Source organism: Hyaena hyaena, unplaced genomic scaffold (assembly GCF_003009895.1).
Source record: "Hyaena hyaena isolate Hyena2069 unplaced genomic scaffold, ASM300989v1 scaffold_0, whole genome shotgun sequence".
Lineage (NCBI taxonomy): Eukaryota > Metazoa > Chordata > Mammalia > Carnivora > Hyaenidae > Hyaena > Hyaena hyaena.
Genome location: NW_024080632.1, coordinates 6,935,948 through 6,955,447, shown reverse-complemented (window position 1 = coordinate 6,955,447; position 19,500 = coordinate 6,935,948). Strand labels below are relative to the sequence as shown.

Here is a 19,500-nt window from a genome sequence, read left to right as displayed (position 1 = left end):
CCTTCCCCGGTTCCCTGCGCCGGGGCCCGCATGGCGGCCGGCACGCGCCCGGCGGCCGGACCCCGGTCCCGCGCGGCCATGGCCCAGTGGAGGAAAAAGAAGGGGCTGCGGAAGCGCCGAGGAGCGGCCTCCCAGGCTCGCAGCAGCGACTCAGAGGACGGCGAGTTTGAGATCCAGGCGGAAGATGACGCCCGGGCCCAGAAGGTAGGAAGGGGCGCGGGGCCGGGACACACTTCGGAGCCCGAGCCCCGGCTTCCCGCATCGCCCCGCGCTTCGGTTTCCCCAGCCGGGGAGCGGGCACAGCTGAGGGTGGGGGGAGGCCGGCTGGCCGGGGGTCGGGGGCAGGACCGCCAGCCTGAGCACGTGTGTCCGCGCCCGTCACCGCCCGGCTCCTGATGGCCCAGAGCCTCTGCGTTGCAGGGTCCCCGGCCTCTGGGCCTTCCTGGCCGGCTTTTGGTCGCGCGCCCCTCATTGGCTATCTCCTGCCCAGGGGGCGGGTCCTCGCTCCTTTTGGTCCAATGAAAAGTGCGGGCGCCGAAACTCTGACTTGGGGAGAGTTTGCGGGATTCTTGTGAGGGTGAATTCAGCGGAGGCTGGGCCGCGTGGTTAGAGGCACTGACGCCCCCAAGCCTCTGGGTAACCAATAGTAAATTAAGTATGCGTTTGCTGACCGCTTACTATGTGCCAAGCTCTTTGCTGAGAACTTTGCTTGCCTTATCATTTAATCCGCACACCAGCCCTGTGAGCCGAGGGCTGCCATTCCCATTTTCCAGAGGCGGACCCTGAGGCCTAGAGGGCTTAATGAGCTTGACCAAGACTTCGCAGCTTGTGAGCGGGAGAGTCAGGACTCAGACCTCTGGATCCAGGGCCTCTGGTTCCACTACTGAGTACAACTATATGCAAATGGGAGGGGGGCGGGTGTGAGCACCACGAAGGCAAAAGAGCTCACTATTTCCCACACCCGTGTGCCCAGCCGGTGGTTGGCACAGAGTAGGGTCTGGATAAGTAGATGACAGAGTGGGTGTTTATATGAAGGGAGGGATCTATGTACCTCCAGGTCAGGGGCCAGACAGGGTCTTCTTACCTATGTTTCCTCACCCTGATGGATCCAGTGCTTGGTATACAGTAGGTGCTCTATAAATGTGGAGAAATTACTAAAGCACAGGAGGGCACAGATAGCAGGTGCCAAAGAAGAGCCTGTGGATATGGTTCAGACGAAGAGCTTCACCCTGTGTTCAGATGTGGCCCAACCCCTGCACTGGCTGTGGGACTTTGGAGAAGTTGCTTAACCTCTCTGTGCCACATATGTAGAAGGCAGACGTTTCCCCATGCAGGGAAAGCCGATGATTATATGCTCCCCAAAGACCGTTGCAAGGATTAAATTACAGTGTTCACGCATTCTGCTCATTCAGTAAATATCACCGGTGTTCCGAGCACTTTGTTTTCACGTGTCTAGAACAGAGGCTGACAAACGTCCTATTCAGGACCAGATGGTAAATACTTTAGGCTTTGTGGGGACATCTAAGGTCACTGTCTTCTTTGATTTTTTTTTTTACAATCTTTTATATTTTTATTTTTTTATTAAATATGTTTATTTATTTCTAGGAGAGAGAGAGAGACAGCGTGAGCAGGGGAGGGTCAGAGAGAGAGGGAGATACAGGCTTTGAAATAGGCTCCAGGCTCTGAGCTGGCAGTCAGCACAGAGCCCGACGCGGGGCTCGAACCACGAACCGCGAGATCATGACCTAAGCGAAAGTCAGACGCTCAACCGACTAAGCCACCCAGGCGCCCCTTTTTTTACAATCTTTTAAATGTATAAAATCCATTCTTAGCTCACAGCTCTGGCCCAGACAGTTGTAGGGGACCATAGAGGGTCACAGAGGAAAGAACATGGACTCTGAAGCCAGGTTTCAAATCTCTGCTGACTGTGTGGGCCCGGGCAGGTCACCATGGCTCCGTGCCTCAGTTTCCTTCTCTGTAAAATAGATTAATAGTACATACTTCCCAGAGTCGCTGTGAGGATTAAGTGAACTAATTTATACGAATGCTCAGAGCAGCACCTGGCTTGTAGGGAACACGATGGAAGTTTTAACCATTATTATGAATTAGTGCTCCAGAAATGCTATTTCTCAGAGGCAGGGGGACAGTCCTGTAGTCTGAGAAGGCTCCCCGGAAGAGGTGTCCGGGTTGGGAGTAGCTGGATAGGACAAGTGGGTTCTGGATAGGCAGGAAGAAGTCTAGCAGGAGAGAGAGCAGAGTTGGGACCAGTGATGGATCAGAACAGGGCTTGAGAGAGGGGGTTAGGGCGGCTTAGAAAGTCTAGTACCGCACACACACTGCATGCGCTGATTGGCCCTCTAGAGTTTCTGATTTTGAGGGCTTCGAATGACGGGCCAAAATGACAATGACGATACACCAGGTATGTGCCGGGTGCTGTTTTAGGCTTTCCACTTACCCATTTAGTCTTCATGGCTCCCTGGGAGACGTGTGCCTCAGTCTGTCATCCCTATTTCCCAGATGGGGAGACACAGACTCGGGGAGATAAAGTCTCTTGTCTGAGGCCTCACAACCGGTGAGTGATGGTTGAGATTGAAAGCTAGGCAGTCCATCTGCACAGCCCACTCTCTGACCCTCTGCCCTGCCCTGGCCCGCTTGTAGGCAAGCCCTTTCACAGAGAAGTCACATGATCCAGCAGGAGCGAATGAGGGGGGGTGGCCCACAACGAGATATTCCCTGTCCCCCGTGGTCTGATTGTGCCTGGAATGACACCACCTCTCTGTTCCTCCCTCCCAGCTGGGACCTGGCAGACCCCTGCCCACCTTCCCCACCTCGGAATGCACCTCGGATGTGGAGCCCGACACGCGGGAGATGGTACGAGCCCAGAACAAGAAGAAGAAGAAGTCTGGAGGCTTCCAGTCCATGGGTGGGTGAGCCAGGCGTCCAGGGACGTTGGGGCAGTAGCAGCAGGGGCTGGTCATGCCCTCTGTGCTCCGGGACCCATGTCTGCTCTGGGCCCAGCACCACGGCAGCTGTTTTGTGCCCTAAGGCCTGGCCCAGCAGGAGAGCAGTTAAAGCAGTGCTCAAGACAGCGCTTGCAACAGGCCAGGACATTGGGGGACTTACTGTGTGAGTGGCTGGGTGGACATTGGGGGACTTACTGTGTTAGTGGCTGGGTGGGATCAGGACTCTGGGACCGTGATTCACTGGGAATAACGTCAAACCCTCTTGCTTGCTCTTTACAAATCAGTAGCACCTGGCACAAAGGTTTAAATGTCAAGGTAAATATTTTTATAATTCCAAAAAAAAAAAAAAAAAGCCCTTTGTAAGTACAATATGAACACTGTCTAATTTGACCTGTTTTTAATTAGACATATGTATGCCACAAAATACCATAAACTAAGTTCAAGTACATGCTGTCTCAGGGATATACTTGCAATCTTTCAGACAGATAATAGGGTTAACATCCTTAGTAAACAAAGAGCTTTTACGAATCAATAAGAAAAAGATACCCTGATAGAAATCTGGTGAAGGAAATGAATATTCGACTCACAAAAGGAATTTAGACAGCAAGTTAAGGGATTAAAACTGTGCTAAGTTTCTTCAGTAATTAGAGAAAGAGCAAATAAAAACATTGACACGTGGCTACTTTTTGCCTTTCTGAATTGTGCAAATGAAGGAGTGACCAAAAACCCGCCACAACCACGGTACTTCCCTGTCCCCAAGCCTCACTTCGCCCTCCCACTGCCACAAGGCCAGTCCCGTTCAGTGTCTAAAGGCAACCACCCCCCCATGGGGCACCACGTGCCTCACTGGTCAGCACCCACGCCCTGCCCATCACGGGCCCTGGCAACTTGGCACCCTTTCTCTTACCTGTGGAAAATGTCACACGTATTAAAAAAAAATAGAAAACAACGAGCCCCCGATCCCCATTGCCAGTGTCAACAGTGAGTCCGTTTCCTCTGTCCCCGTCCTCTTGAGGATTCTGAAGCGAATCACAGACATCCCCTCTGGAATCCCCAAATACTTACCATGTGCCTCCAAGGGCCACAGGACCTTGCCACGTCCGAACAGGCACAGTTCCTTGGCACGTCCGAGACCCCGCCAGTTGTGTGGCGGCACCGAGTGTGTTCAGAACCATCCCCATGAGGTTCATAACCCCTAGTCAGTAGGTGTGTCTCCTGGGTCTCTATCACTTATATTCTGTCACTTTCCTTTTCTTCGGGCTATTCATGTGTTGGCGACACGGTCACTTGTCCCGTGTCGCTTTCTGTGATGTGCCAGAGGGTCTCCCCTGTTCCTGACAGTGCCTGTGTCTTTCCCAGGCTTGAGTTACCCAGTGTTCAAGGGCATCATGAAGAAGGGCTACAAGGTGCCAACACCCATCCAGAGGAAGGTACGACACGGGGACAGTAAGTGGAGCTGGGGGGGGGGGGGGGGGGGTAGGGAAAGGGGGGGGGGGGGCGACTTGGTCCTCCTGTCCAGCCTCTTGACGCCCGCCCCTTGTCCCGGCTGTCACATCGATCCCCTCTTACTCGGGCTGCAGCCCCACATGGCCAGTCCACGTCACAGGTGGAGAAAGTTGGGCCCCTTTGCCACTTAGCCTCCCCCTGGCTGCGCACTGCTGAGCCCCCGCCCGGGCAGCTCCCAAGCGCCCCATTGCCACCCATCTTGTGAGGGTTGTCCTCACACATGTAGCCAGATGTAGGTTCTCTGGGGTCCCAAGGAGGAGGAGGAGGAGACAGGGAGGTAGGGTCTGGCCTGACCTAAAGAATGCTGTTCCAACCATGGAAAGAGTTGGGAGTGGTGAGCTGCCTGTCCCTGCGAGTGTACAAATAAGCGCAGGCAGGAATGGGCTCAGGACTGGGCAACAGGCCCCTTCCCACTTCTCAAGAGTTCGCCCACACCCCAGGGGCTCACCCTGGATCGCGGGGAGCTGACCCCGCCCCTCCCCCGGTCTTGCCTCTCCAGACCATCCCGGTGATCCTGGACGGCAAGGACGTGGTGGCCATGGCCCGGACGGGCAGCGGCAAGACGGCCTGCTTCCTCATCCCCATGTTTGAGCGGCTCAAGACCCGTAGCGCGCAGACCGGGGCCCGCGCCCTCATCCTCTCACCCACCCGCGAGCTGGCCCTGCAGACCATGAAGTTCACCAAGGAGGTGTGTTGGGGCCGCTGGGCGAGCCGGGCGGGTCAGGGAGGCCTGCAGGGTGGAGTCATCGGCTCGCTCTCTCTCTCTCTCTCTCTCTCTACAGCTGGGCAAGTTCACAGGCCTCAGGACCGCCCTGATCCTGGGCGGGGACAAGTAAGAGCGCCCTTGCCCCGTGCCACGGCCACCACTGCAGGTGTACCCCACGCCTCCAGGGGACCAGACTCCCTGAGCCTGGCTTGCTCACGGCCAGCGTCTCTGCACACTCCCGAAAGGAGGGAAGCGGGCAGTAACACGCCGGCCCGGGGCTTCTGAGGGAGCTGCCAGCACGCACGGTCAGCTACGTGGGTGTACGTTGTACGTGCTTGTGAGCTGTGGCCCAGGCTTCAAGGATTGTCAGTAATCGCCCCGATTGGGAAAGGTCCTATTTCCTGATGTGCTGGTACCATCTTAGGCGGGGCGGGGGAGGGGGGCAGTCACCACGCCTGTCCCACAGATGAGCGCCCTGGGGAGGTCGGGGGCCCAGAGCCGTGCGGGGGTCTGGTAATAGCGCCAAGATTAGAAGCCAGTCTCCCGTCCCAGCCCACAGTTTCTCCCATGCAGGGCAGCCCCTCCCTTACTCTTTTCCCAGAAGGTCACTGTCGACAGTCATGCTTGATCCTGGGAAGAGTGTTTGGCTTTGACGTGTTCTTTTGCCCACATTGTAACGATCTCTGGAGCTCGTGATCGCCACAAGGCCCCCCTGGGCTGCGCTAGGCCGCACTCAAAGTTCTGGCTTCCCCCAGGTGTCCTGAGGGTGTTTCACAGAGGACTCAGGTCAGGGCTGGGAGCCCAGGGGGTTAAGGGCAAGGACCGGGACCCAGTGGCAATTCTTTGTGGTATCACTCCTTCCGTGTGTTTGAACTTCCGAGTCATCTCAGGGCACTGCCTTTGCCTAGTGTGACAGCAATAGCCTTTCCCCACTCTGAGCCTGGGGGCGGGGGGTGGGCCTCACCTGGGCATCTGGCTACAGAGGGAGGGGGACTAAAGTGACCCGTTCCGTCGGGCTCACACCTCCTCTTCTCCCTAGGATGGAAGACCAGTTTGCAGCGCTGCATGAGAACCCCGACATGTGAGTGTGGGCTGAGGATGGCGGCCTCGGGTCCCCTCCCTGGTGGCCAACTGCCGGGGAGCGTGAGGAGGGCTCTGCCGGTGGCCCCGGGTGACCCGGCCTGCACACCCCCTTCCAGAATCATTGCCACCCCTGGGCGCTTGGTGCACGTGGCCGTGGAGATGAACCTGAAGCTGCAGAGTGTGGAGTACGTGGTGTTCGACGAGGCGGACAGGTGAGGCTGCGGGCACCCCGCCGTGCACCCCGCCCAGGCCACCCCGGGGCCTTTGCCGGGAGGGACCTGTATGGCCGGCTCCCAGCGGTGTTGCCCCAGACGCGGGCCGCAGACCCGAGGCAGCCCCGACACCGATGCGGCCCCTCGACCAACAGATTTTATTTTGTGTCTGTAGCTGGTGTTTAGTTTTCCGAGGGTCAAAGACGGCAGCGAAACCCACACAGGCGATTTCAGAGAATGAGAAAGTAGCACAGAGCTGGGAGCGCAGATTGGGGCAGGGCCGTCTGCCAGCCCCGCGAATTGGGGTGGATCTGAGGGTTCCCGGGCCTGGGGGTGGGCTCGTCCCCAGACTGGGGACCCGGGAGCCCATGCTGGGAGACTCGGTCCCTGAGTACACGAGAGGGGGGCTGCTTCAGTGTGACCCTGAGCGTTGCTGAGAACAGACACGGTTTTTAGGTCTTTGGGGGGGGACTGCGGGGGTCACAGAGACAAAGGGAGCGGAAGGGCAAGTCCAGCACGTGGGCCACACGCCAGCCCACAAGGCAGAGAGTGCGGTGGGGGCCTGGCATCGGCCGGGGAGCTCTCAGGAATGGAAGCCGCCCTCCCGACGCCCCGGCCTCTGTCCCCCAGGCTCTTCGAGATGGGGTTTGCCGAGCAGCTGCAGGAAATCATCAGCCGCCTCCCCGGGGGCCACCAGACTGTCCTGTTCTCCGCCACACTGCCCAAACTGCTGGTGGAGTTCGCCCGGGCGGGTCAGTGGGCCAGGGGGCCGCTGGGGGTGGGGAGCCTGGGGGGCGCTGGCCTTGTGACTCCCCCCCTTCCCTGTGCCAACTCCAGGCCTCACGGAGCCCGTGCTCATCCGGCTGGATGTGGACGCCAAACTCAACGAACAGCTCAAGGTGAGGCTCTGCCCGTGCCCCTCACCAGGTCCACGGCCACAGCCCCGTGAGCCCACCACCACCCCTCTCCCTGCAGACTTCCTTCTTCCTCGTGCGTGAGGACGCCAAGGCCGCCGTGCTGCTCCACCTGCTGCGCTCCGTCATGCGGCCCCAGGACCAGACGGTGGTGTTCGTGGCCACGAAGCACCACGCGGAGTACCTCAGCGAGGTGAGGGGGCCCCGCGGGAGCCAGGATGGGGATGCCACCACAGGGCCAGGGCGCCCTGCTGGGGACCAGCCCCGCCTCCTAGGGCATCCCGGGGCTGCCGTTCCACGTGCGGCCACCAGAGGGCAGCACCAGAGCTGGCCACAGGCCTGGCCAGGGCCGGTCCTCTTTTATTCTTTAACTTTTCATTGGAAAGAATTGCGAACGCGCACTGACATCAGCAACTAGCGTGACTGGCCCCCAGTGCCCAGTTGTCAGCTCAGGGCCCGTCTTGATTCCTCTGGTACTCCAGGTGGTTTTGAAGTACATCCACCACAATCCTGCCATTTCTTGTACATTTTCTCCCCAGGCCTCACATTTTAAAGTGTACGTGTGCCCGCAAGCCGGAAGCTGGGGAAGGAAGGTGCCCTAAGCTTACGAGAGCAGCTTTTGTTTTTTCCGTGTTTATTTTTGATAAAGATAGAGATAGAGATAGAGATAGAGACGGAGTATGAGCAGGGGAGGGGCAGAGAGAGAGGGAGACACAGAATCCGAAGCAGGCTCCAGGCTCTGAGCTGTCAGCACAGAGCCCGATGTGGGGCTTGATCTCACATGGTCATGAGAGCATGACCTGAGCCGAAGTCGGATGTGTAAGCCACTGAGCCACCGGCGCCCCTTATTAGAGCAGCTTCATGAGTTTTTCTGCACACCTGCACCTGTGACCCTCAGCACAGGGCAGCCCGCGTGCCCTGGAGACTTCCCGGGCCCCTTGCCAGTTGTCACCGCCTACCCGGGTCAGCCCCACCTGGGGTCTGTGATCTGAGGACCCCGTTCACTGGGTTTCACTTGGTTTCCTCTGTGCGGCTGCTGGAATCACTGATGAATGAAACCCAAACAGTAATTTTTGAAGAGCAGCTCACGCTGTCCCGGGGCTTCTTATGTTCCTGGACCTGCGCTCGGCCCCATCTGTACTCACTCATTTGATCTTTTCTAGAAAGAGGGACCTCTTAGTCTCCTATCCTACAGAGAAGGAAAGTGGAAGCACAGAGAGGCTAGGTAACTTGTCCAAGGTCACACAGCTTCTTAGTGGCAGAGGCGGCATGAGGCTGTGTCCTGGGCTGGCGCTCCCCTGAGGGAGCCCTCCACTCACACCCTCTGCTGCGTGCTCAGGACAGCCCTGCAGAGACGTGGGATGGAGCCCATGCCAGAACTAGCCCCCTGGGCTGGGACTCAGACCCCAGGGACCTTAGTCTTCCCACCCCAGCGCAGCACCCCTGCCAGGGCCTGGCCTCCTCTCCTGCCTCCCACAAGCCTCCTCACCCTGTCCTCCCTCCCCTGCACTCCGAGCAGCTGCTGACGACCCAGGGGGTGAGTTGCGCCCATGTCTACAGCGCCCTGGACCAGACGGCCCGCAAGATCAACCTGGCCAGGTTTACCCACGGCAAGTGCTCCACCCTCGTCGTGACCGACCTGGCTGCCCGCGGCCTGGACATCCCGCTGCTGGACAGTGTCATCAACTACAGCTTCCCTGCCAAGGGCAAGCTCTTCCTGCACCGCGTGGGTAAGGGGCCTGCAGCTGCACACGGACCAGGCCAGGCGCTGACCGCAGGGCGTGGTGCCGCCAGGGGAGACATGGAGGCCAGGGGCGGGGGGTGGGGGCTGCAGCCCAGGAGTGATCCCTGAGGCCCTGAGCACTGGTCCTCCCTCCTCCTGGGCCCCCCGCCCTGGTGCCTGAAGACGTGTCCCCCGAGCCCCCCTCCTCAGTCCTCTCCCTGCAGCTCTGTGACTCTGTCGGGTTAGCTCCTCACCTTCACACCCTCGCGAGATTTAAACAGCACGCAGACCCCGCTGCCTCCTGTTCCCCCACTGCGGGCAGGAGCTCCTGACTTGTCGAGTCTGCATGGGGCCCCCTCTGCTCGGCCTCCCGGGCCAAGTGCTCTCTGATCTTTCCGTGATCAAAGTAAGGCGCGCACAGGGCAGGAAAGCTGGGACGCGAAGCAGAGCAAGTCAAAGGCAGTAGGTCCCGTGCCTCTTGTCAGTGATGGGCGGCCACCAACCTCGCCCGGTGTCCCTGTCGCCCCGGCTGCCGGCATTTTACTGGCTCTTTTTGTCTTCACAACAGCCCTACAGAGTGGGTGCCGACGGCATCGGCTCCATTTTACAGATGAGGAAACTGAGACCGGGGAGGTTAATAACTGGCCAGGGGTCATACAGGTAGCAAAGTGGGCCAGCTGGGGTTGGAACCCCTCTTCACAATCCCTCCGTGCCTCCCTGGGAACAAGGCTGCCATTTTGGTGTGTCCCTTGTCACTGCTGTCTTTTTTTAAAATTGCAGTAAAATGTACGTAACACACAATTACCATTTTTAGGTGTGAGTCCAGGGGCAGTAAGTATGTTCACATGGCTGTGCCCCCACCACCACCAGCCATGCCCAGAGCCTTTCCATTTTTCCAAACTGAACGTCTGTTCTCATTGATTACTAACTCCCCATCCTTCCCCCCGAGCCCTGGTCACCACTCTACTTTCTTTGCCTTCTTTTCACTCATGAACGTGCAGGTTACATTTGTTTTCGTGTTTAACGTGTGTATTCATTTTTGAGAGAGACAGAGTGGGGGAAGGGGCAGAGAGAGAGGGAGACACAGAAGCAGAAGCAGATTACACGCTCTGAGAGCTGTCAACACAGAGCTCTGCGCGGGGCTCGAACCCACGAACCGTGAGATCATGTTCTGAACTCAAAGTCAAATGCTTAACCGACTGAGCCCCCCAGGCGCCCCTGTGCGTGTTACCCTTGTAAACGCGGGGAAGGTAACTGCGTTCATGAGAGAAGAATCTGGCCGGTGGGTTCCATGCGATTGAACATCGTTGAATAAGCAAATGGTGGCCACCCGTGGGGGAGAGCACGGGTGGAGAGCACAGCCCCGGGAGAGCTGCTCCCACCTCCAGTCGGGGTGTGTGGGAGCCGTCCATCTGGGTCCCCTGCCGCAGGTCAGGGGGCCTGGTCTCCCTTTGCTGCTTGCTGTACGCCGATTTCCACAGCTCTGGGGAGAGCTGGCTTGCAGGTTCCTTGTGGGGCCCCCGAACACCCCAGAGGGAATTCCTCCTGTGCTCTGTGACCAACAGCATGAGTCAGACCACCCCAAATGAGTCTTCTAAATATGGTGACACTCTGTTTTTACAAGATGCAGAAACAAGGCCAAGGTGGGGTTACGCTTGGATTCACTTAACACAGAACGAGACTCACAGCAGACATTCATTCCTGTAACCTGTTTTCTTGCATCAGCGTGTTTTTCGGTCACCATGAAACATCATTCTATGACAGGGGTGGGCAAGTTGTGTTCGTAAAGGACCAGAAGGTAAATATTTGAGGCTTCGGGGGCTTACAGCCTCAGTGAACTCTGCCATCGTAGCGTGAAAGCAGCCATAGAAAATATGTAAATGAAGGAACGCGGCTGTGTGCCTATAAAACTTTATTTATACAGATAGGTGGGGGCCAGCTCTGGTCACAGTTTGCTGGCTCCTTTCCTCGCCTGTATAATCCCACCCTGGGGTTTTCAGCTCTTTAGTTTAGGCAGTTCTCTGTCAAGTCTTTGGGGAAAGTCTCCCAAGGTGGCTGAAGACTTCTGATACTGACCATGGGCGCGGGGCCTTATCTTCGTGTCTGCTGACTTCGCAGAGCACTGCGCTGGCCTGGACACTTGCGCAGGGAGCCCCGGCGATCGCTGGTGCCCCTTCTCCCCGTAGTCGAGGACAGCCGCTTGCTGAGGTCCCGCCTCGGCCTGGCTTGCTTCTTTAGAGCTGGGCCTATGGGGCTCACGCTGGGCCGTGGGATCCCTTGTCTTTGACTCAGCCTGACCTCTTCTTCCCACAGGCCGCGTGGCCCGGGCCGGCCGAAGTGGCACAGCCTACTCTTTGGTGGCTCCGGACGAGGTCCCGTATCTCCTGGATTTGCACCTGTTCCTCGGCCGCGCCCTCACCCTTGCCCACACCCACGAGGGGCCCTCAGGTGAGGGAGGCCGGGCCACCGGGGCAGGCGTTCCCTGCGGGTCCCCTGTGGACTCCTGGTGTGGCCCAGGGGGATGCTGTCCTGGCTGGGGGAGGACGCAGAGCTGGATTTGACCCCAGGGCGAGATCCCTGTGTTTTAAAGTCAGGATTTCACACGAAAACCCAGATTTCCGATGTCTGTTGGAGAACAGTTGGGTCCGGCTGTGCTGAGTCTGCCTTTTCCTGAGGTTGCCATCCAGGCAGTGCGAGGCCACGTGCCCTGGATAGATGCCCCCCCCTCCCCCCCCCCGCCAAACCCCTGGTTCATTTCAGCCCTCACCCCCCACTCTCTTGTGTGCCCGGCCCCTGCAGGCCTGTGTTTGAGACCCGCACTTGACTGAGTTTCCGGGGCAGTCACAGGCAGGTAGAGAGAGGCCGGGGTCCGTTCGGGCAGGGCTCGCAGAACTTTTCCTTTGCTGTCTGTGGGGCGGGGTCACGTAGGGCGGGAACCGGCAGTCATGACAGCCTCCACCCACGGGCCGACTGCCCGTGTTCTCCTGCATTCATCGGAGAACGAGTGAGGCCAGGCCACTCATCCCGCGTTCCTTGTTACCAAGCAGGGAGGTGGGAGGCCGGGGCCCAGACATGGCACACAGCCTTGCACACGCTCACCGAGCACCCACTATGCACCGTGTCTATGCCTCAGAGCGCCAGGACCCCCTACGGCTGAGCCACTGGACCTGGTACCCAGAGGCAGACTCTGGCGCCTGTGACAGACCCTCCTGGATTGAGACCAGGAGGCAGGGGTGGGAGGGGCAGGAAGAGGGAAGGAGCCCCCACAACGGTGTCCCAGCGGACGTCACTCACGGAGTACTTAGCTTTTTAGCGGGCGTTGCGGCCCAACCCAGGACCGACTTCATGCAGAGGAAGGTGGGCAGGCAGGCTCCAGGCACAGCGTGGGGGCTGAGGCGCTGCTGGGAAGACTAAAGCCTGGCTGAGCCTCAGTTTCCTCCTTGGTGACGGGGGTGTCATGGGGAATCAGTCTCATTGACGAGTCAGCAGGGAGGGCTGGGCTCTGTGGGTCACGTGGTCCATGCGGCGTGGGCTCTGCAGGTTGTAGGGTCCACACAGCACAGGCTCTGCGGGTCATAGGGTCCACACAGCGTGGACTCTGCGGGTCGTAGGATCCACACAGCACGGGCTCTGCGGGTCGTAGGGCCGTGGGGTCCACACAGCACGGGCTCTGCGGGTCGTAGGGTCGTGGGGTCCACGCAGCCCCTCAGTCCTGCCCTCAGAGTGCAAAGTTAGTCAGAGGCAGCGAGAAAATGGTCGCGGGGCCGAGCTCTGGTACGGCTGCGGGTATAATCACAGCCAGCGGCCCTCGGGTGTAACTGGGTGCGCGGCCGAGCAGGTGCGGGCAGCTGGCTGTAGGAGCTGCTTCAAACCTGGGGGTTATTTCATGACCCCGGGGCCGGCAGCAGGCGGGGCCGGGCTGGACGGGCTGTGCGTGTGCCGGCAGGTGCGGTGGGCACGGACGGCGTGCTGGGCCGGGTGCCGCAGAGCGTGGTGGACGACGAGGAGGGTGGCCTGCGGAGTGCCCTGACGGCATCGCTGGAGCTGCGGGGCCTGGGCCGGGTGGCCGACAACGCGCAGCAGCAGTACCTGCGCTCGCGGCCCGCGCCCTCGCCCGAGTCCATCAAGAGGGCCAAGGAGCTGGACTTTGCGGGGCTGGGCCTGCACCCCCTCTTCAGTGAGTCCCTGCTTGGGGCATGGGACAGAGGGCAGTGGGTGGGCCCCCCAGAGCCTCCCCCGGCCTCACACCTCCTCCCCACACCCTCCAGGCTCGCGCTTTGAGGAGAAGGAGCTGCAGCGGCTAAAGATGGTAGACAGCATCAAGAACTACCGCTCAAGGGCGGTGAGTAAGGGAGTGAGAGAGCACGGGGTGGGGGGGTGAGGCTCTCTGCGGCCTGAGGTCACATGGTGGCCGCTGTGGAGCCCGGAGTCTGGCTGAGTGCCCCCCCCCCCCCCCAGCAGGGCTTTTCTTCTGAGCCTGCAGGTTCTTTTGTTTGCAGCTCTGGCTCCTCAGCATCTAGAGATGCCCCCTGTTCTAGAACCATCCCTGCTGGTCTGCAGCAGGCTCACCACATGGTAGCCATTTCCTGCCACTTGCAGAGGGGTAGACTGAGGCTCGCAGAGGGGAGTGACCTGTGCTGGGCCTGTCTGAGGCTCGGAACTGGCCATCAGTAGCATTTCATCCCCTCTAGGACCACCCCTCCTCCTCTCCCAGCACCCATGCAGGGCATGCCCGGAAACACAGATAGGCTAAGAGCCTGGTTAAGAGCTCTGGTTTCAGAGCTGTGTGAACTGGACTTGAAATTCCACTCTGGCTTGTCTCAGCTGTGTGACCTTGGGTTGGTTACTTGCTCTCTCTGGGCCTCCCTTTCCAATGATGAAATGCAGGTGACAAGAATACCCATGTCGTAGAGTAGAAAGGACCCGGGGAAGAATGCCACAGGGAGCCCCCCATGCTGGCGAGGGCCGGGCTGGGAGGAGGAGGCCCGTGGCGAAGGACTCCTGTGTCCCCTCCGCAGACCATCTTTGAGATCAATGCCTCCAGCCGGGACCTGAGCAGCCAGGTGATGCGCGCCAAGCGGCAGAAGGACTGCAAGGCCATCGCCAGCTTCCAGCAGGGGCGGCCGGGGCGGCAGGAGGGCCCAGCTGGCCCAGCCCCAGGCTGCCCGGCCCCCCAGGAAGAGAGGCCCGAGGAGGAGCAGGATGCAGCGGGAGAGAGTTTGGAGGTACAGGCCCCACCCTGGGGACCCCAGAGTTTGGGTTGGGGGGGAGGGGCAGAGGCAGGGCTGTCCTCAGGGCTCTGAGCCGTCGCTGCGGGTGTGGATGCCGTGGTCACTGCCATAGTGCTCCTGGTCCCTGGGCCTCTCCCAAACGCCCGGTGCGGGATGTGTCTCAGGATCCAGAATCTTCAGGGTGGGTGCCTGTGTCGACATAACACCCCATGGAGGTCTTGGGGGGTCACCACTGTCAGAGGCATCAGAGGTCCCACAGCAAGATGTGACGTTCGGCCCCCACGCTGAAGGACAGGAAGCTTCTCAGTGGCTCAGCGTGGCCTTTGGCACCAAGTGCAGTTCAGAGAAGCTCACTTCCAGAACCTCATGGACCAGCGCACAGCAGCCAAGTGATGATGGGTCTTGGTCCCCGCCTGCAGGGCAGATTCGTGCCCCTCATTGTCATCCTCAACGTGACCCTCTAGGCCGAGGCCCGGGGCAGGGGGAAAGGGTCAGAGAGGGGACTCTTGGGAGCAGCAGGCATGACACAGGCAGCTTCAGACATGGGACCTTCATGCTAGAAGGTAGGCTGGGGGCACGGGCACCCTGCCCACTGGTTGGACGAGGTCCTGGATCTACCCAGCTGTCCCTCTTCTATCGGACTTGGACAGAGGGCTCAGTGACAGGTGAAAACTTCGCGACTGGTCCATACTGTATGGAGCTATAGGCCAGGCCCAGGGAGGGGCAGGGCCTTGCCTCCGTCACATGGCCTGAGGGACCGACCTGGGGCTGGAAAGCAGGTCTTGCCCCGCTTGGCACCACGGCCCTCCACTCCCCCACCCAGTCTGCTCTGCTGGTGCCGAGGTGGTGCCGCAGTGGGACAAGGAAACAGGGTCTGAATGGCGATACCGGACTTTCAGCCCCTGGCTCTCGGCACCAGCTGGGGTGGAGGGCGGGGAGGCCAGGGAGGCTCCCCAGGGGCTGCTGGTGTGACGCGGGGTGTCTCTCTGCCAGGATGTCTTCACAGAGGTCATGGGCCGGAAGCGGCAGCAGCGGGGACCTGACCGGGGAGCCAAGAGGCGGAGGGAGGAGGCCCGGCATCAGGACCAGGAGTTCTATATCCCCTATCGACCCAAGGACTTCGACAGCGAGCGGGGGTCAGTGGCTGGCCGGGTCTGGGGTGCGGCGGGTCGGGCCTGGTGGGCTCCCCATTGACCCTGTGACCTGTCCCCACCCCTCCTCTGCAGCCTGAGCGTCAGTGGGGCTGCGGGGGCCTTCGAGCAACAGGTGGCTGGCGCCGTCCTAGACCTGATGGGGGATGAAGCCCAGAACCTGACCAGGGGTCGGCAGCAGCTCAAGTGGTGAGTGAGCGAGCAAGCACCCTCCACGCCCGCCGGTCCGCCGCGTGGTCCCACACAACAGGCACGGGGCCCCCTGCCCGTCCTGGCCCATTTGATCCCCTGGATCGGAAATATCCCCTCCCCATTTGACGGTGCACAGCCTGGGGTGTGACGACTCCCCCCTTTTTGCCCCGCGTGATCACACACAGCGAAGACAACACCCCACCCCTCCCCCACATCCTGTCCCCTTGACCTGATCATGCACAACAGGGGTCTTGGTCCACCTGCCCTATTTGCTAGCTCACCTTTCTAGAGTGAGAGCTCATGACCCATTTTTCCCCTTTGGACTCTTGTTCCAGAGGTGTGATGGGAGTCCACCCAGGGTCACGGAGCCAGGAGGTGGCAGAGTAGGGCTGGGAACCCTCCCAGGGGGCCCCTAACACTGCTCCAGGGCCCCCAGTTCCCAGTGACCCCGTCTCCTGGGCTGCCAGGCAGAGATGAGGAGGGGCAGGGAGCGGGCCTTCGTGGAGCACTTGCTGCTGCTTCCCTCGAGGCCTCCCAGCAGCGCAGTGACTGGTGCCGAGGGGAAGTGGGCCACCCAGCCACCTCCCTCCACGGCAGCCCCCCTCAACTCCCTCTCCCGCAGGGATCGGAAGAAGAAGCGCTTTGTGGGACAGTCAGGACAGGAAGACAAGAAGAAGATCAAGACAGAGAGTGGCCGCTACATCAGCAGCTCCTACAAAGGCGACCTGTATCCGGGGGTGTGGCCAGGGGGTGGGGCCCAGCGCCTTCTATCTCAGCCTAGAGGTGGGGCCTGTGTCCAGGGGGTGGGGCCAGGAGGTGGGGCCCAGCGGCTTCTATCTCTGCCTAGAGGTGGGGCCTGTGTCCAGGGGGTGGGTCCCAGCGGCTTCTATCTCTGCCTGGAGGTGGGGCCTGTATCCAGGAGGTGTGGCCAGGGGGTGGGTCCCAGCGGCTTCTATCTATGCCTAGAGGTGGGGCCTGTATCCAGGGGGTGGAGCCAGGGGGTGGGGCCCAGCGGCTTCAGCCCAGAGGTGGTACATGCATCTGCGAGGGGGGCAGGATCGTGGTCCTGCCCACAGTCTCCTTAACACAGTTCCCCAGCTACCAGAAGTGGAAAAAGAAACAGAAAATCGATGATCGTGACTCAGACGACGAAGGGGCATCCCACCCGCGAGGCGCAGAGCGAAGAGGTGGGAAGCGGAGCAGAGGCCAAGGTAGGACGGCCCCCCAAGCAGGCTGGCCAGTGGGCCGTTTGATCGTCTGGGCATTGGGCTCCGATCAGCCGGCGCGGGGCCGCAGCGGGACCTGAACGGGCTGTCTGCAGGGCATGCGCCCCCAACCACAGCGTGGTCAGCTGCCCGCATGCCAGGGCCGGTCAGCACCCCCCACAACGTGCCCTGAGGGGCGATGGCCCCCCACCCTGCCCCCACCTCTGGCCATGAGCTTGCTGTTGGAGGGCTGCCCCTTGCCATGTGGGGACGGCCTGTGTGCAGGACACACCACACGTGACCTGGGGGTGAGAAGGTAGAACGTCCTCTAGGCAAGGGCAGCGGAGTGGCTCGGGAGCCATGCATGGCCTCCCCGCAGCCCCGCGGGGCTGCTCACTGCCTTGAGCGTCTGCATCCCTGTCCCATGTCCCCTCCTCAGTCCAGGCCTCCTGCGGCCGTGCTCCCTCTCCTCTCGGGCTGGGCCTCTCCTGTCCCCCTCTCGGTCTGTCTGCTGTTATCTCGGCAGCGTCTCCTCTCCGTCGTTCTCTGGGGCTCTCTCTCTGCGTCTGTTTCTGCCACTTAGTCTGTGACCCTGCAGCCCTGTCCCCGCCCCCGACTCTCTCTCCCTTCTCTCTCTGTGTCCTTTCTTCCCATCAGTCTTTCTCTCCTCTGTCTCCTTCTGCCTCCCTCATTGTTTGTGTGCCTCTCTCTACACCCCACCCCCAGTGTTTGTCTCTCCTCTCTGTGTCTCTCGTTTCCCTCTTCATGCCTCTGTCTCCATCTCACTGCACCACCTCCCCTGGGCTCTCTCACTCCTTGCAGCTCAGCTCCCGATTCTACCTGGGGCGGAGCAGGCCGCTGCTCTGGGCGGGGTGAGGATGGCCTGGGGGGCTCAGGAAGGAGCAGCCTTCTCCCTCCATGCTCTGTCCCCATAGGAGGGGATGGGCCCCTGTCAGGCGCTCTGGCCCCAGTGGAGACATCTGGGGCCGCCTTAATAATCATCTGTGTGGGCGCCCTGAAAAGGTCACTCTCATGGGAAGGGAGGAGCCGGGCAGGGAGAGGGAACATGGTAGAGGAAGGGGAGCCTCAAGGCAGGGGGTAAGTGCCCTCCTGGGGACGTGGGAAAGCAGCCTGGGACGGAGCCTCTGATCTCTGTTGCTGTGGCTTTCCTCTGTGACCTTGGGCAAGCCCCTTCCCCTCTCTGGCCGCCTCTGACCTCTGTCCTACCAAAGAAGGCGAAGCTAACACACCTAGAGCATGCAGTCCAGGGAGAGAGGGTTGGAGTCTCTCCATCTCTGCTGTGACTATCCAGTGCCCGCCATGGAGCATGTGCCCCATGAGCCTTTGTTGGCTGAGCTGTAATCCTGACAGTTAAGCTTCAGAGGCTCTCAATCTGGGCTAGCTCTTGTTCTGAGCCCTTTGTACAAGTAACTCCTCTCCTCGCTGGGACCCATCAGTAGGTGCTGTTATCCCTAGTTCGCAGGGTGGGGAACGGAGCTCAGAGAAGCTAAGTGACTTGCCCAAGGTCCAGGAGGTCCCAGCTGGGGGTTGAACCCTGGCGGCGTTGGCTTGAGGTTCCTTGCTACTGACCACAGCGGTAGACCGCGTGAGCTTTATTGAGCACCTGTGGTGTGCCGGATCCTGGGGCCACAGCCGTGAGCACAGAGAGGGGGTGGGGTACAGGGGCGGCCTGCGGGCTCCTCATCCCAGAGGCTGAGCTCCGGGAATCCCTGTCCCTGGCAGGTGCGTCCCAGCCCCGCGCCCCCGGGGCCCCTGCAGGCCGCGTGCGCCCGGAGCTCAAGACCAAGCAGCAGATTCTGAAGCAGCGGCGCCGGGCCCAGAAGCTACGCTTCCTGCAGCGCGGGGGCCTCAAGCAGCTCTCCGCCCGCAACCGGCGCCGCGCCCAGGAGCTGCAGCGGGGCGCCTTTGGCCGTGGCACACGCACCAAGAAGGGCAAGATGAGGAAGGGGATGTGAGGCGGGCGGCCCGGCTCCACAACTCCTTGCTGGCCCGCGTGCGGACACCAGCCGATGTCCCCCATGCACCACCGTGCTCCTGGCCCCACGGGTGCTGTCGTCCATGAGGAGGAGCGCCATCGTCCACAAGCCAGCAGCCTCTGCCCAAGACGAGACAGTACGGGTCCTCGAGGGCACATGGGAGTTTGCGAGCCAGGGCGGGATGGCCAAAACCTGAGCGAAGACCTGGCTGCTGCCGCTTCCCCTTCGTGCTCCAGGTGGTTCCCGGGCCCAGAGGGGGTGGCCCAGAGGGTCCTGGGCCCTGAGTGCCTAAGGCCCAGTGATGTCTTTTTAATGTAATAAACCTTTATCTGGCACCCCAGTGGATCAGGAGTGCAGTCTCCCCGAGGGGCTAGAAGGGACAGCCTGTGCCTGATGGGCTCACGGAGGGAGATGGGAAGTGGGGTGTGAGTGGAGGGCTCAGCTGCTCCCCTCACCCCTCCTGCTGTGAAGGGGTTAACAGGCCCCCACACCCCAGAGGTCAGAGCTGTCCTGGCCTCTGCCCTTCAGGCCCTGTGCTCCTCAGCCCCAGGTTGGGGTCCTGGGAAGGTCAAGGGCAGCCTCCAGCAGTTGGGTCCACACTCGTGCCCATCCACAAT

The 19,500-nt window shown here is 60.5% G+C and overlaps 1 protein-coding gene across 1 annotated transcript; it reads left to right on the top strand.

Moving 5' to 3' along the window:
• Positions 1-25: 25 nt before the first annotated feature.
• DDX54 (DEAD-box helicase 54) lies at positions 26-19,223 on the top strand. The gene is made up of 20 exons (XM_039248455.1): positions 26-204; positions 2,794-2,923; positions 4,323-4,393; positions 4,969-5,157; positions 5,252-5,301; positions 6,215-6,256; positions 6,375-6,470; positions 7,101-7,222; positions 7,308-7,369; positions 7,446-7,577; positions 8,904-9,114; positions 11,421-11,555; positions 13,054-13,284; positions 13,376-13,449; positions 14,126-14,332; positions 15,332-15,474; positions 15,565-15,678; positions 16,304-16,408; positions 16,780-16,892; positions 18,630-19,223. Exons 1-20 carry the CDS (start codon positions 31-33, stop codon positions 18,860-18,862), a joined length of 2,634 nt encoding a protein of 877 aa, XP_039104386.1. The 5' UTR covers positions 26-30; the 3' UTR covers positions 18,863-19,223.
• The last annotated feature ends 277 nt before the right edge of the window (positions 19,224-19,500 follow it).